General features: G+C 39.9%; 1 protein-coding gene across 5 annotated transcripts in view; it reads right to left on the bottom strand.

Moving 5' to 3' along the window:
• PARP11 (poly(ADP-ribose) polymerase family member 11) overlaps nt 1–17,305 on the bottom strand; it is a 41,953-nt gene that overhangs the window by 2,855 nt on the left and 21,793 nt on the right. For 2 of the 5 annotated variants that reach the window (XM_046013871.1, XM_046013872.1), the window contains exons 2-7: nt 15,805–15,918; nt 14,168–14,296; nt 13,221–13,341; nt 10,162–10,237; nt 6,777–6,849; nt 6,568–6,698 (exon numbers count right to left, since the gene is read on the bottom strand). In XM_046013871.1, coding sequence (XP_045869827.1) covers nt 6,568–6,698; nt 6,777–6,849; nt 10,162–10,237; nt 13,221–13,341; nt 14,168–14,293 — 527 coding nt within the window. In that variant the 5' untranslated portion in view covers nt 14,294–14,296; nt 15,805–15,918. The remainder of the gene's footprint in view (nt 1–6,567; nt 6,699–6,776; nt 6,850–10,161; nt 10,238–13,220; nt 13,342–14,167; nt 14,297–15,804; nt 15,919–17,305) is intronic. The other 3 variants (XM_046013870.1, XM_046013874.1, XM_046013873.1) reach the window with 2 other exon arrangements.

Below are 17,305 nucleotides of genomic sequence, written 5' to 3'. Positions count from 1 at the left end.
CCAGCCAAGCTTTACAGATGCCTAAAAATGACACTACAAACAATTAAATAATATAAAGGTCACAGTCTTTATTTATTTATTCTTTTCTTTTTTTAAATTCAATTAGCCAAAGTATAGTACACCACTAGTTTTTGATATAGTGTTCAATGATTCCTTAGTCGAGTATGACACCCAGTGCTCACCATATCATGCACCCTCTTCAGTACCCATCACCCAGTTAACCCATACCCCCACCTACCTCCCTTTCTGCAACCCTCAGTTTGTTTCCCGGAGTCAAGAGTCTCGTGATATATCTCCCTCTTTGATTTCTCCCCATTCCATTTTAAATACTGAACTCCTTCAGCAGGGACCATGCCCTAATCTTTTTATCTCCAGAGACTAGAAAACATTGGTTGGTTTGAAGTGAATTTTGTATCGTAGAGCTGGGAGGAACATGAAGCCATCCACTTCAACCCACTTCCCAATGGATAAATCTCTTCTTACACATAAAAAGATATTCAATGCAGGACTGACTGTAACAGTAAAAAACAAACAAACTGAAAACAGCCTCATATAGCATAGCTTCCAGACCTTTTTCTTTCCTGGACAGCCTTTAGTTGAGAAGAATCTCCTGGATATCTTTAATTTACAAATGTCAGTAAGAAATAGAAGCAGAGTCCAGATATCATAAGCCAGCACCAGCTCTCCCGGCTTACCAGGGACATCACTTTGTAGTTACTCCAAACCTCCCATTCTCAAACCAGACCTCTTTTTGGCTGGCTATATTTGTAAAGCTGATTTATAGGCCTAATGTAGTAGATTGATTTCAATTAAACTTTATCTTGAAAAGCAATTTTTTAAAGGTGCGTAATTTATAAACAACATGCAACTTAGTGACTTTGTGGGGGAATGACAGTTGCATTTAAATGAGAGAAGTGGAAATTGTCTTTCTCCAGAGTCATTCGGCAACATGTATCAAAACTTAAACGTATGTGGTTCGGCCTACTGGTGACTGTCTTTCGGACCATTAAGCATGAGGTTAGAAGAGTGTGCATTAAACAAATACGTCCTTCAGAAAAACCCAGCATGTTTTCACTGAGAACAAATTTGCTGACTTTCTTTTTTAGATCTGTAGGTACCACACTTTTTTTATTTTTCTTGATGCACACAGGTTGCTGTTCCAAGCAAGGAAAAAATCTTAAGGGGAAAAAAAAAAAGATAATTAAATCTTTTTGACTGTTTCAATCTTCCAAGGTCTTTCTGACTTGTGATTCATTCACACAACAAATAGGCTACCCTGTCTCATGTTAAATCTTTCACAAGTGTGATAAGCAAGCCCTCTACATTTTCATCCAAATTACTGATAAAAATATTGAAGGGCTCAAGAAGCAAGCAAGCATGCCACTCAAGTTACTCTCAGCCCAAGACTTTTAACTGGGTATTAATTTTTCTCTTTGAACTATCACCCAGCATACATTTCTCTATCTTGAGTCCAGTAAAAGAACATTTGTCAACCACTTTGTAGAAAAAAACCCACTTATACTGTCTAGGGCCTTGGTCATCTACCACTATGGTAATTCTCTTATTCAGCTGGGCATTGGTGAATCTGTACTGTTTTTTCCTAAGTAAATATTTTAGTATACATCCTCCTAAGGTCAAGCTTCACCAACTGTAGTGACTAGAAACTACTCTAAAATCAGGATATTCACCATTATACTTCTCAGACACAGATTAGAATAATTTCTGGTTTGAAAATTCACCTGAGTCTCTCACAGCGTGAGCACTGAAAATCTGCTCGGTCACTGGACTGGACATGGCTTATATCCCTGTAGAAGGCAGAGTGGGCTGGGGTAGGCAAAGCTTTGCATCCCCACAGCATAGTTAATTCTAGTACCAACTAATAAGGCACCTATGAAATGTGGAGATTCGTGACATACTGTGATCTTGGGGTTCTGGAAAGGCTAACTTTGAGCTCTGGGACCTCTTGGGCTGTAGCTAAACCTTTGCGGAATATCACAGGATTCAAATCACACCAAGTTCTTCATGACCCTGCCCACCTTGGTCCAACCCGACAGCCATTTCTGAACTTCTGGAAAATACGGCAGCACCCACTTCTCAACAGTATCTTAAAATTACCCACCCTCTCAGGGACTAGCCAAAAGGACTAAGTTGCCATGTGCCCTAAATTACAACAGGAATAACTTTAGGTGCCAGATCGAGGTACGTTCGCCTTGGTTTAGACCAGTAGTTCTCCATGCTGACTGAGCATTAGAATCACTTGCAGAACTTTAGTTAAAGACAAAGGTGTCAGAACACAGAGGTTCTGATTCAGTAGACCCAGGATGGGCAACACACATCACCATGTGTTAAAGAGCTCTGCAGGTGATTCTGCTAGGTGGCCAGGGCTGAGAACCTCTCATCTGAATCCACATTCTTCATGAGATTGCAGCTTTCACTGCTCTTAATTCCTTGCTGCCCCATCCTTCCCAACCCTGGATCAATCCAACTCCTTTCCCTCTCTGCTCTTAAATATGGACTGCTGAAATAAATCATACAACGTACCTGGGTTTCCACTCCAAAGCCACATATTCCAACATCAGCTAAGCTATCAACACTGATGGAAATCCTATGGTTCCCAGGTTAGTTCTTTCTCCCTCATTTTCCACACTGGCCGTTCCAAATCTCCTCTTTCCCCCATCTCTCCCTCTTATCTACACCGCCCTAACCCTTCATTCGCAGTAGGCTGCCTCACTTATTTCACCAAAGACACTGAAAGTTTTGGGAAGGAACCCCATAACGTAACCCCTCTCCTCATCCCCTACCTCTACTTATCTATAAACATGTCTGGGCCACCCTCGTCTAGCTCCTTCTGTATAGTCTAGTATATTGTCTGAATTCCACCCTATCACACCTCTTTAGGAGCCTTAATACATTAATTACCTTTCCCTTTCTCTTGTCCTTTAAACTCTCCCTCTCTGGGTTTTTTCCTACTGTAATTTGCATGTGTTCAGATCCCTCCCATCTTTAACTTTAAAAATCATAATAGAACGAAACGAAGACCCCTTCCCAAATCCACAGTATCCAACTTCTCGCATCCCTCTTCTTCTTTACTGCCAAGCTTCTCGGAAGAGCTGCCTACATTTGCTGAATATTAACATAGCCTCCACCAACATGGCTCTCATCCAGGGTACCAATGACCATGTTGCAAAATCTGAAGGACATATTCAGTATCATCTTACTTGGCATCTCTTTTGTATGTGATCCTGAGGATGACACCTACTTGCTTAAACCACTTTCTTCCTTTGATTTCTAACTCTACCTATTGGTTTTCTTCTACCTTCTGTGGTTGTTACTTCTCAGTTTCTGCCTTGAGTTTTCCTCTGTCCATCCCTTGGTCCTCTTCTTTTCTTAATCTACATACACTCCCTGGTCATCTTATCAATTCTATGGCTTCTACTACCTCACACTTTCTAATAATTCCAAAATGTTTATTTCTAGTCTACACGACTCTCCTGAGTCATCACACATATATCAACTACTACTTCTGCCCATTTCTCCCTAAAGACGAAGACCAAAATCTATTCCTGCCCATATCCCTTTAGTCAACCAAAGTGAGTCAGAAACTCTGGAGTTATCTCTCCTGTTTCTTTACCCACACCACTGAACACATTAAACCAACATTCTACATCCTAGTATCTCAAATCCATCCTCTTCACTCCAACACAGCAGATGCCACTTTGGTTCAGGCCACACAATGTGTCTTGGTTTAATTACTGAAACAATTTCCTAAATTGGTCTCCCTGGTTCTACCTGTGACTCCTTCAAATCAACATTTCTCAGCCTCCGCACTAGTGTCACTTTGGGCTAACTGACTGACTGACACCAGTCTCAATTCCCTGTCCAACCACATGACAAGTAAAAACCATCTCCAGCCATTGCCAAATATCCCCTGGTGGGGAAAATAACTTCTTGCTGAGAACCACTGCTTTAAACCCCTTCTCCACAGTATAGCCTGATATATTATTTTTCTAAAATGCAGATTGGATTGATCATTCTCTTCCTTCATGTTCTATAATGGATTTCCACTGTCCAGGAAAAAAATCCAAACCCCTCCGTTTGATTTATAAGGCCCTGCACAGTCTACTCCTGCTAACTCTCTAACCTCAATTCTGGATCAATCCAACTCAAGTAAGGCTACTGAAGAAAATCACACAACCATTCCAATGACTTTACCACAAACTCTTGTATGCCCAACCTCTTGGCTATCTTTGTACCTTCTTCTCTAATCATTCATCTTAATTTTTATTTTCTTTTTTTTAAAAGATTTTTTATTATTTATTTATTTGACAGAGAGAGAACGTGATCACAAGTAGGCAGGGGAGGGGGGGGGGAAGCAGGCTCCCTGCTGAGCAGATAACCCGATTCAGGGCTCCATCCCAGGACCCTGGGATCATGACCTGAGCCAAAGGCAGAGGCTTAACCCACTGAGCCACCCAGGCGCCCTTAATTTTTATTTTCATTTCATTTCAATTTATTTTCATTTTATTTTCACTGGTATTCAATTTCATTTTCATTTCAATTTATTTCATTTCAATTGCCTGGCTCCTTGTCCAAATTACGGTCCTATACACTGTTATGTCCCAAGTGTGCCTAGAATACGTCTGACACAAACTAGGTGCTACAACATATTTGTTGGAAGAGGGGAGAGAAGTAAAAAAAGGCCTGGACAACATGGAAACAGATGCCTGAGGGACTCACATGGGCCTCGCCACCTGTATAGTGAGTCAGAGGTTACATGATGATGAGAATGAGTAGGATTTTAGTCCTTCGTGGAGATGTCAAAATAACAGGCTGTTCTTACAATGAGACCCAATATTTTCTACTGTCAGAGCAGGTAACAGGTTCATTTACCATCACAGATTCCTGCAGGCCAACATTACATAAAATCATGAAGGGCGTTAACGGAGTGAAACCATTTCCAGTAAAATCCCCAAGTATACAATGTTTAAACAAGGGGATTCACTGGTACATTTTACCACAGGATTGAATTAAGACAACTCAAGTTATGAGTTCAATTATTATTAAACTCTATTTGAGAGGCCTGATTAAGAAAAATGAATTAAGTTTTCATCAGACCATTTTAGAAAAATCTCACTTTATTCAATGAGAGGATAAAATTAAAGGGGGAGAGAAGCCTCCATCTTCCTTGACAAAACGATCATCCAACAAGAACCCAATAAAACCTTCTACACTCAGTTAAACTCATTATTGTCAGAAATGAAAGTTGGCTTGGTTCAAAGACTCAAGACTGTAAAGAATACACACTGAAAACTCCTTGTATTCCCATAAACTGTTAAGACAATAAAACTGGAATATACTCAGGCCATATTACTACTTATCAGAAACATAAAAGAATTCCACGTATCGTTACCAAACAGAAGTTAGGCCTAATTTTCAAGTATATGGGAATGAAATGAGTTAAGGTCTGCGATTTGCTCTGAAATAGTTTAGCAACAACAATAATAGAAATACAGGAGAAAGATTATGTGCAGTAAATCCTAACAGGTTAAGTCAGGATGATTGGATATATTATATAATGCATTACATTCATCATATTAGACTCTATTATTTGAAATTTTCTTGAGTAAATATTAAAAGTCTGCTCATATTTAGGGGTGCCTGGGTAGCTCAGTCAGCTTAGTGACCTACTCGTGATTTAGGCTCAGGTCATGATCTCATGGGTCCTAAGACAGAGCCCCACGTGTGGCTCTGCATTCAGCTGGGAGTCTGCTTGAAGATTCTCTCCCTCTGTCCCTCCCCCCACAATTGTGGGCATATGTGGGCACATGATTTCTGTCTCTAAGATAAATACATTTTTAAAAAAGGTCTGCTATATTTTAAAAAATTAGAAATTATGTATCATAAATTTAATAAAAATATTTTGAGAAGCCATTATTTTAAATGTTTTTGTTATTAAAAAATATAGCACAGCAGGTTAATTTGGACAACACCTTTAAGTTTTCTCTAATGGGCTTTATTTTTAGGGTAAACGCATACTGAGCAATCCGATGGGTGGTTTCCAATCTTAATTAAGTAGCCAACTGATATTTTAAATCTACTGCATACACTGGGCCTAGCAGGACATTTGAAGGTGTGTTTCACAATGTCCTCCAAAACAACGCAAGCAAATGGCTACAGTCAAGATGGTGGAATCGCCTTTTTCTGAAAATTCAACAATGTTTCCAGAGACTTCTAAGTCTACATACAGGGCTGTGTGAACCAAAGCCAGGCCAATAAGCCTGAACAGTTTCCTCAACTCCCTCCAGTTTCTGACTGCAGCCACGACGCAGAGCTCTGCCCCTCCAAAGCCACAGTGCTGCAACTGAGCCTGGCCTTGACCTCCAGGGTGGCTCTCTGTCACCAGCCCTCACCCTGTCCCCCAGGAAGCATGCTGACATGGAGCGCTGAGACACACACACAGTTGGCACAACAACCACCAAAAGACAATGCGGGTCAACACTTAGCCTTCTCTAAAACTCCAGAAGCCTCAGAGGCCAAAGAGAAGGCCAGGGCCAAATGCCACCTCACCTGCAGAAGAACTCCCACAAGTCCAGGTTTTGAATTCTCTGGATTCTTTTAATTCTGCCGCGGTCCATTGTTTTCCCAAAGAGACTGGCAACCTCGTTATACTCGTGTGTTTGACTGTGCAAAGGAACCAGCTGAAAAAAGAAGTTTGCATAGTTTTACAGGGGCCCCTTCTGCTCCTGCACAGGGCCGCTGGCCAGCCCGACTCTTACCTGATAGGGCACGTCGGTGTTCACATTCTCCCAGTGTGGGGGCATGGGGATGGCCTCATTTTCACAGATGTAACTTTAAATGGCAAAAGACACAACACAGTATTAGACGCTGGTGATAATGATGGTTGATTTAATTCCACCTTTTCTCCAAAGCTTAATTTTCATGTTTGGGATATTGTGACAAATGCAATTAACTGAAACCCCCGGTTCTTTATTTTCAAATATTTACTCAATGTCTCCTGTGTGCTGCGTTTTGGGTGCTGAACAGACAACTTTGATGGAAAACAGCTAATCTCGAATAACATCAAAATTTCAAAAATGGTTGTTTAATTCTGCCATGTTTTTCTAAAATTGCCAGAAATTCTTTAAAATGTAAGGAATATTTTAAATAAAGGCATTTCCAAGAAGAAAACCAAACCTTTGATTAAAAAAACCTCCTCTTTAACAGATTGATATTGCCTATCAAATAAAGTCCAAACCCTTCAGCCATATGTTCAATGTCCTTTAAGCTCTAACTCAAACCTAAACTTTTCTCTGTTGACTGCCCTCTTTTCCCCACACACAGCCTGTGGTAATTCACCTAGTGTGGCCAGTGAAACTTTGAAAACCTTCCCACCACGCTGAAGCCCCCGGATGGGAACACAGAAAGAGATGGTAAGTTGGAGAGCTTCATGGCAAAAGGCTGAAAAGGGCATACTGATCTCCTGGGGACTGGAGGTTACTGGAAGAAAGTCATAAATTTCAAGCTTGTCTTTAGCTTCCTTTTTAAAGCTCACTATAATTTTTAAAAGATCCTATAATCATATGTTTTCAAAATGAGTATGTATGAAGAAGCAGACAGTGAAAAGTTTCCTCTCTCTCCAATTGTCACCTCTTGCCCCAACTATAAGTAAACAGGTTTTTTTAGACTTCGGGGTATTATTCTTTCAGACTTCTTTAGGTTATCACAAACCAAAATTTTACACAAATGATAGCAAAAACAGGTTCCTTGCAGCCATTTTTTAATCCACTTATTATGTTCTTAAAGATCCTTCTGTATCAGTAGGTAGAGAGTATCCTCACGCCCAGTCCCTACCACAGAACCTGGCCCACGGTAAAGACTCCATACAGGGTGGCTAAATGACTCCATACAGGGTGGCTAAATGAATGAGTGCAATTGATTTTGCAGATGCACAGAATTCTATGGTACAGAAAAACCATCATTTCTGTAAAAGGTCCCTTGTTGATGGTATTTAGCTTGTCTTTGACTTTTTGCTACTGTTAAGAATGCTGCAAAAAACAAGGTTATCCTTTTGCCATTTTACACACCCACTAATGCATCTGTAGGATAACATCTTTGAAATGGGATTCCTGGGTCAGAGAACATATTTATTTAGGATTCTGACAGATACTGCCTAAATGCCCTCCTTGAATGTTGGATTCATTAATATCACCACCAGAAATGGAGAGAATTCCTATTTCCCAACAACCTCTCCAAAAAAGGGTGTTATCAAACTTTTGAATTTCTGACAATTTGATAGTAAAAAAAAAAAAAATAGTCTGGTATCGGGGCGCCTGGGTGGCTCAGTTAGTTAAGTGACTGCCTTTGGCTCAGGCCATGATCCTGGAGTCCCGGGATCAGCTTCCACATTGGGCTCCCAGCTCCATGGGGAGTCTGCTTCTCCCTCTGACCTTCTCCCTTCTCGTGCTCTCTCTCGCTCTCTCTCTCTCAAATAAAATAAAATCTTTAAAAATAAAATTAAAAAAAAATAGTCTGGTATAATTTGTAGTTCTCTTATTATGAGTGAGGGGTTGTAGGTCTTCTACTCAGAGATGCAGATATTACAGAGATGAGTCCTTGAAGGTAAGAGCATCAGTACCTTTCCCAGTGTTTGTGTTTCATTTTTGTTTTTCTTTTGTTGTTCTTGTTGTTTTTCAGGGGTTTTTGTTTTGTTTTGTTTTTTACTTTCCCTGAAATATCTTCTAGCTTTGGAAAAGTTTTTTTTTTTTTTCCTAATTTTTATGTACCCCATAGCCTTAATTAATTGTAATTTCCTTGCCAGTAGGAAATGTAAACCACTCCCCCGGCATGTAACACATGCTTGATATATTCCTGCCACAAATGAATATATCCCTATCAATGGTCACTTGCTTTACTCCTTGCTCTACTTTAGCCTACCTAACTGTTCCCCTTCTATCATTATCTGGCTTATTGTCTTCCCTTGTGGTTATTCTCTCCTTCTCCTGGCTTCTATAGTCTGTGACAGAACAAAGTGCTCGACCCCATAGTGTGCTGCTTCTGCCCACCAAAGTACACCAGAAATAATAACGTACAATTTCACTAACATTTTCCATGATTATATCTCATTTTTGGCCCAGAATACACACTCTCGGAAGCTAAGTAATTTCTTTATTATAGTCCTCGTACTCAAGAATAAAGATATGATGTGGCTGGTAAGAAAATAATATATTCTCCATATTCCATAGAAGTACTAGGGCATTCATTCTATAAGTACCTAAATAACATTTAAATCATGATGCTAAAATATAAGCCAAAGGTCTTAAGAAACAAATGGATAATAACTTAAAGGATTTCTTTCCTTATTCTAATGCTTTCAGAACATCTCCCTGGGAAGAGCAAAGGAGTATGTATCCCCTCTAATTCACACGCGAGCATTTTTTTTTTTTCTCTGATTGATTCTCTATTCTTTCAGCAGCAGGGATATCAATATTAGCTTGGGCAGAAAATACGAGGTATACTCTGAGATTTTCCCCTTCACTTTCAGTCACATGAATAACAAACACATATTTTCTTCTGGCATCTCTGCCTCTCTTTTCACATCTCTGCCTCTCTTTTCACTGTGTGCAGCCAGTGAGAGCAAAAAGGAAAATGTGCAACCAGCCTGGGAGCAGAGAGCCGTGCTGTTGGCCTGCTGCTCTGGCCCCTCATGCAGGCCTCCTTTAGTCACGACAGATTGGAAATCACTCTCAGGAGTCCCCCAGTGGGCATAAGTGGAGGTAGAGACAAAATGGGCAACTGCCTAGGATTTATGGCCCGCATAACTGGATGTTTCTGTCAGAGTATTTGCAAGTTAATTCAAGCCTACTTCAGTAAGCTATTTCAAGGACTTGTAGCGGAGACCATGTGGCATTATGTAACTGTCCTAAAGAAATGAAAACATGTCAAAATATACAGGGAAATGAAGAGGACAACAGGGAAGGAAAAAAGGACAGAAAATAAGCATATTGTTAGCTCATCAACCACTGTGAATTTCAGTAACAGAAAGAGCAATATCAAGATCATGAAATAACCTACCCAGACATTTTCAGACTATTTGTTCCTCTGTCAAATACTAAAAAAGAGGAGAAAAGCCCACTCTTTCCACCCCTATTCTCTTTACAATACCTGAAAGCACTGATAGAAAAGGGGGCTCTTTTTATTAAGCGCTGTTTTCCAGTGATGAGATTCATTTGCTTCATTTCTGTATACAAAGACAAAGATATTAGGTAAGTGGTAGGAACATATTGTGCTGCAAACAGTCACGAAGATGTGTAGCCACACCACCTGGCGATGGCGAACCTTGGGGCTTGGGGAGCTGACAGGCACAGTCTATCAAGGACATCTCACCATATCTATTTACCACGACATAAAAGTGCTATTCAGAAGGTGCCTGCCTGGGTGGCTCAGTCAGTTAAGCGTCTGCCTTCGGCTCAGGTCATGGTCCCAGGGTCCTGGGATCAAGCCCCACATCAGGCTCCCTGCTCAACGGGGAGTCTTCTTCTTCCTCTCCCTCTGCCCCTCCCCCTGCTTGTGCTCCCTCTGTCTGTCAGATGAATAAATAAAATCTCTTAAAAAAAAAAAAAAAAGTGCTACTCAGGGAGTGGTGCTTCATGGCATGATCTGCGCTCACACACAGGGTGTTGGGCTCCTACAGCCCAGTAGGCAGGGCCCACTCCTTTCTGTATCCCACTGCCCATAAGCAGACTCTACAGCGCCAGAATTCCAAACTTTGGAAAATGAAGAGTCCTCGGAAGAGAATGAAATTATGAAATCTTCTGGTTGGTTTATTAGGGGAAAGTGTACTTTGATTTCTCCAAAAATTTGGGGAACAGTAAAAAGATACGTTACCACCACAGAACTTATGCAATTCACAGAATTCCAAAAACTGGTACATTTTTTGCCTTCTCTCTAAATTGTATACCCAAACCAAAAAAACAGAAAACCAGCTAGATGCAATATATACTTTTTAAAGAGATTCTAGTGATAAAAGTCTAATTATCAAACTGAAGGTGTCATTTCCCTCTCTCTTATGTGCCTGAGCTATGGCACTAGCACCAGGTCCATTTCTTTGTTCCCACAAAGCTAAGAACTAAGGCTTACTATGAGAGGCTAGTCACTCTGTCTTATCTAACTAGCATCATTTCATTCCAAAATAAAGAGGCTCGCCCATCTAGGCAAAGGCTACAAGGTATGAAGTATGTTCTTCCCTTTCTAGATTCTCTTAGGTTCTGCCCACAATGGCATCACCACTGTGCAGGAAAGAGCAAGATCATCTCAGCACGGGGAGCAAAGCCTGTGGTATCATCTTGAAGCAGCTCACTCTGAGTTTCTGTTTTACCATTTTTATCTAGAGCACCTGAGTTGGCTTGTGGCAGAATGGCTGGGGCTAATTTTACAATGAGAACATGTGAAATGCTGATACCTGTAACTTTGATGTAGTATCATTATATGAGGGTTGGTGAAATTGAATGATTATATGTGACTCTTATTCTTTGATACTCTTTTTTTTTTTTTTTTTAAATAAACAGCATTGTTTGGGAGAAATCTCTCCCCACAATCTCATTTACTAAAAATTACTCTTTCAGAAAGATGTGGCTTGTTGAATTATTTACCAAATGCTTTGATAAACTTTATCCTTGTCATGCAGCCTGGTGTGTGTGTATCATGGTGTCTCCATATTGCTTCCAACAGGCATTTGTACACAAGATGTCTAAAAGGTCTAACAGACGCCTTCTGTCTAAACTGAAGCCAAAAGACAAATATCAGGGTCCCTTAAAGGCAATCTATTTGCCTAATGTCATTAAAAAAAAGTGATGGCTAGTCAGGAGTAAGAATATATTAAAATATAACTCTTGCTAATCAAACAAGCTTTGAGGAAGACAATAATCATCAGTGATTTGGTTGCATCAACCTCTTACAGGAGAAAACCCTTTCACCATGTCTGGGTCTTAGTTCCTCCAAGGAGATTTCCGAAGGCTTCACCACCCTACTGCACCACAACACACTACTAACTGTGTCATAAAGATATTGCTCATAGAAGCTGGGATGCAACAGCTCGAGGACTGAGCCATGCAGCAGCCAAAATATGCTTTATTAAGAAAGCCTCCCTGGGGTGCCTGGCTGGTTCAGTCAGTAGAGCATATGACTCTTGACCTTAGAGTTTGAGCCCAACATTGGGTATAGAGATTACTTTAAAAATGAAATCTTAAGGGCGCCTGGGTGGCTCAGTGGTTTAAGCCGCTGCCTTCGGCTCAGGTCATGATCTTGGGGTCCTGGGATCAAGTCCCGCATCGGGCTCTCTGCTTGGCAGGGAGCCTGCTTCCCTCTCACTCTCTCTGCCTGCCTCTCTGCCTACTTATGATCTCTCTCTGTCAAATAAATAAATAAAATCTTTAAAAAAAATGAAATCTTTTTTTTAAATTTTAAATTTAAAAATTTTAAAAATTTTAAAAATTTAAAAATTTAAAAATTTTAATTTTTTTTTAATTTTTTTTATTTACTTGACAGATCACAACAACAACAACAAAAAATCCTCCCCATCCAGGTGTTCTATGTCTCTATGCAACCAATAGCTGAAACTACCAGCTTGAAACTGAAAGAGTTGAATTCTACAGGTTTTTCATGGGATACCTAAAACCACACCCATATATCATGGATGAAATCCAAAGTGGGGCTGATTTCCAGATTAACTGGCTATTCTATGAAAGAGACAATGAAATCAGAAAATGGTAGAAGGCAATGTCCATTAAAGAAATAATTTTCTGGCAAAGACACTAGGAGAATGGGTCCTTCAGCTGAACTTTTGTCTTCAAACTATCACTAGCTAGTGTTACTAACCTCTCAGACTGATCCTTAAAATAAAAAGATTCCCAGCTATTTCAAAAGGCTGATGGTGAAAAAAACAGCTAAAAAGGGTTTCATGTTCCTTAGAAGTGTAACATAAATTCAAAATATATGACAATCTCCACATACATTAGTATGGATAAGCATTCAAATACTCCTTTATAAAAGGTCATGTTGCTCAAGATTTTAAATCTTGAATTTTTATAGAGAGATTTCTGTGTATGACAAAAACGATTTACTTCACTGCTTACAAATATATCAACTAATTCTCATCTTCACAACTATAGATTTTACCATATCAATATACTAAAAACACACAACTATTAGGGAAAAAAACATACCTGCAAAGTCTATCTTGTAGCTGAATTTGGAAGTAGTAAAAGAAATGGAGCCACAAGGGTTTGTTTTGAAGCTTTTTTCGATATCTTCACTGCTAACTGAACACTGAATGTTGGTATCCGGCTTTAAGACAAACCAGAAAGTTTCATTTACCAGCTGTTCACATCAATGGCTTGGCCACAGAGGCGGTTCTGTGGTCACAGAGACAAAGAATGGAGCGACAAGGGGAAGTGACTGATCACCTGTCCTAGTCCCCACACACAGGGAGAATCACAGCTAAGCCAGCATGTGCAAAACAGTGTCAGGATTTCCAGCAAAGACACTCCAGCAACTGCTTCGAATTCCTCTTTCCAAGTTGTTACAACCTTTGCAAATTATTATAGTAACTACAACTTCCTCACTGGCTCTAATGAAATCTTTAAGTAGGCTTGGAAGTAAAAGAGGACCACAAGCTTTTGAGTTTGGGTTCAGATTCACTAGCTGCATGAGACTTGGGATGGATTCTGTGACCTTTTCTGAGTTTCGTTCTCTTTGACTGTGAGATAGGGCTTTGGAGCTGCTGGGAGGCTAAAGGAGAAAAGGTACCTGTGGCATCTAACATAATACCTGGCAGACACAAGGTGCTTAACATGGGCTTGCTCTCTTCCCCTTCTTGCCCACCAAATGGAACTTGGAGTTGCTCGGCTGTAATGACACTACCCAACTCAGTCACACTGGCCCTCTGTACCTGTAGTGATCGCGCACTGCTTCTTCTAAATGCAATACTGACAAAAACCTGGGGAAATGAAAAGGAAAGGAACTAGACGAATTTCTCATTTTTCTTTTAGTCAAGCTATCTGATGTCCTTAAGGCTGGATGTCCTTCAGGGTCTGCACTGGCACACTGTGTGGCAGCAAGGTGGCGCTAAGTGGACCGGAAACCCTTCTGGTAGGTTCTAGAAAGGAGGTACCTGAAACATGTGCCACTTCCCACACTCCGCCAGGTAAAACCAGCCCCACTGGGTGTCCGACGTGTCCATCTCGTCCATCTCACTATCCGTCCGCTTGGGTAAGAATTCTTCCGCTTTGTGAAACATCTCCTGAAAAGCCAGAAAGAAGGACGAAATACTTTTCTTAATAACCAATGTATTTTTTAGACATCATTTTTCTTCCTACAAAGTACTATATTCCAATGTCCTTCCCATAATGACCCTTTGAAAATACCATTCTCTCTGGCATATTGACTCTGAAGATAAACATTTACAAAGGCTGAATATAATATCACTGCTTAACAAATAAGACAAATAATAATACTCTCAGGTATGATATATCGATGCCTATTCAACCATCTAAATAAGCTGTGTCAATATCTATAAGCATTCTAGATTTTCAATATAGTGCCAAGAAATTTCTGTCTTATCATATGTCCACACATTCATCAAAAGAATCCATGCTATCACAGCCAGTTAAGGCCAAATACACCTGAGATTTGTTTTAAACATTCATTATTCCATGGCATGGAAAGATGTTTTTTGAATACAAAAAAAGGTTACATTAAATAGAAATGGTATGATCCAATTTTCATAAAAAACTCACGCAAAAATGAATGCATGTGTATGTACATGTCTGTATGTGTATATGTACACACATACAGATAAAAAGTCTGGATGGATATACAACAATTTATCATAGTTTTTTCTGAGTGTCAGGATAACAATAATGACTGTAGTAACACTTACCTGCCTCTTACAATGTGCCAGGCACTAAGTGCTGTACAGATAATAACTCATTTAGGACTCAAGACAACCCAGTAAGATAGGTATTATTATCCCAAATTTTTAAATGAGGAAACTGGAGCACAGAGATAGCATACAATAGGGAAGCCAGGACCCAAACACAGGCAGTCTGGATTGAGTCTGTGCATGTAACTGCCATAGTATACTGCCTTATGCTTCATTATCAACAATCCTACAATCTTCCCTATATCAAGTAACTCATGTCCACACTATCTTTGAAAATAAACATTCTTGAGTAGAGATTGTGATGAAGAGAGGGTCACCAGAAAAGGGGTGATGAGGTTAGTCAAAGATGATTAACTTCATCTGGAATGTGTCCTCATTCCTTCAGGGCTTTTAAATAAATTAAATTTACACAACTGATATATGAACAGTCCCTGTGCAAAAAGTCAAAATATTCTAGATAAATGTAAACATGTTTTCGACCATCCCTTCCTTTCTGGTATCTTCTCACTTTCCTTCTCCAGGGTTAACCAACACTATCACTTATTGTTCATCTACACACACACAGACACACACACACACACACACACAGAGTTATTGGTGATTTTTAAAAAATTTTATTTCTTACATCTTCTTTCCTTTTACAAAGAATGTACACTATTTAGGTAATTTAGAAAATAACTGCTTTAAATTTCATTACTTAAAATGGTCCATCCTGTTTTCAGAAGCTGTGTAATCTAGCATTAAGTTCCTAATTACCGTATCTAGGACACAGTTTCCTCTTCAAAAATAGAGACTAAAGACTCCTTCCTCATTGGGTCATTGTTAGAAATGAGTGAGATAATGCAGTAACGTGCCAAGTACAGTACCTGAGCTCAATGAAGGGGGCTTGTTATATTTTACTCATGTTTGGAAACTTCTCCAAGGAATGCTTTATGATTATTTTCTGGATTTTTCCTTCATGTTTTAAAGTTGATTGGCTGCTAAGAAATGAAAAATACAACACTCTAGGATCAAGAGCTTCAGGTATAGGACCCACTATTTGCCTTATACTTTTTAATCAGAAAATAAAGGCAGTAATTTGAAATTTAAGATCAGTTGTCCAGGTTAACTGTTCACAACTCCAGCTCTTCCTTCTATTATTGTTCACCTTGTTCACATTGTTGGGCCATTTTACTGTGAGAAAGAAAGAAAGCAAGAAAAACCTTAGTTTATTTCTTCTTCTGAAAAGAACTCCCCAAATGTGGAAGGTTGAGTTTAAAGGTAGTAGTTAAGATAAACATTTGGCTTATAAGTTCTATCTCTTCTCTACCAGAAAAGGGAAATGAAAATAAGAAATAGGAAACAGAAAACATCCTTTATACAGTATGCATATATCATGTGTGCTTTGCTATGTCACACTGTCCCTAAGACCACAATTTAAGCCAGGTTACAAATATAAGTGTTTTACCAAAGTCCTTCCAGAACTTCCTGTCATAAATAGCTTTGGGTTGGACCTAGGACAGACTCATATTTATCACTATTTTGGAGAAATATAGTAGTACTATATAGTAGTACCATATAGTACTATAGAAAGGTGCCCCATATAGAACATTTCTAAAACACTTCAAATTCTATAAAACTTTTTGTCTTCCATAGCCCAATATGCAGGAGAAGTCACTATCCTCCAATTAAAGTTAGGGGGAAAATGAAGCAGAAAAAATGCAATGATTTCATCTACAATCATAGAGTCAGCCAGTGAGTTAAAAATGGCAGAGTAGTAGAAGGACCCTAGGTTTGCCTCCTCCCTTGAACACAGCTAGATAAATATCAAATCATTCTGGACACCCAAGAAATCAATCTGAGAACTGACAGAACAAACTGCATACTACAGGGAGAGAAGAGGACACACTGTGGAGGGTAAGAAATGTGGAGACATAATCTGCGGGAGAAACAGATCATGGGTGCTACAGTGGGGAGAGAGCCCTAGTCATAAAGAGAAGTGAGAGAGAGAGAGCACACAGGGAACTCCACAAGGAAAACACTTCCCCAAAACCACTGACTGGGAAAATGAGAGAGCTGATTATTTTGAGTGTTTACAACTAGCAGGGCCCAAAGACTGGAGGTTTAGAAGTCCTCGCCATGGACAGCATGGAACCCAGCAGCTACTGCAGTACTCCTGTGGAGGAGGGTAGAGGCTTGAGACCAAACATGATCTGAGGATCCCCTGGGATGCACTGGAAGAGATGGTTCCCCCTTCTTGGGAGTGAATCTGGCAGAAGTGACATTGTCCTGCAGGGGACAAAAGAGCTGGCAGGCACCATTGCACTGTCCTGTTCATTAGCGTAGGGGCACAGACACCTGCTGAGGGCAGCTAATCTGGACCCTGGC

Source organism: Meles meles, chromosome 7 (genome assembly GCF_922984935.1).
Source record: "Meles meles chromosome 7, mMelMel3.1 paternal haplotype, whole genome shotgun sequence".
In the NCBI taxonomy this organism is placed as follows: domain Eukaryota; kingdom Metazoa; phylum Chordata; class Mammalia; order Carnivora; family Mustelidae; genus Meles; species Meles meles.
The sequence above is the reverse complement of the archived record's forward strand: the minus strand, read 5'-3'. Positions and strand labels throughout refer to the sequence as shown.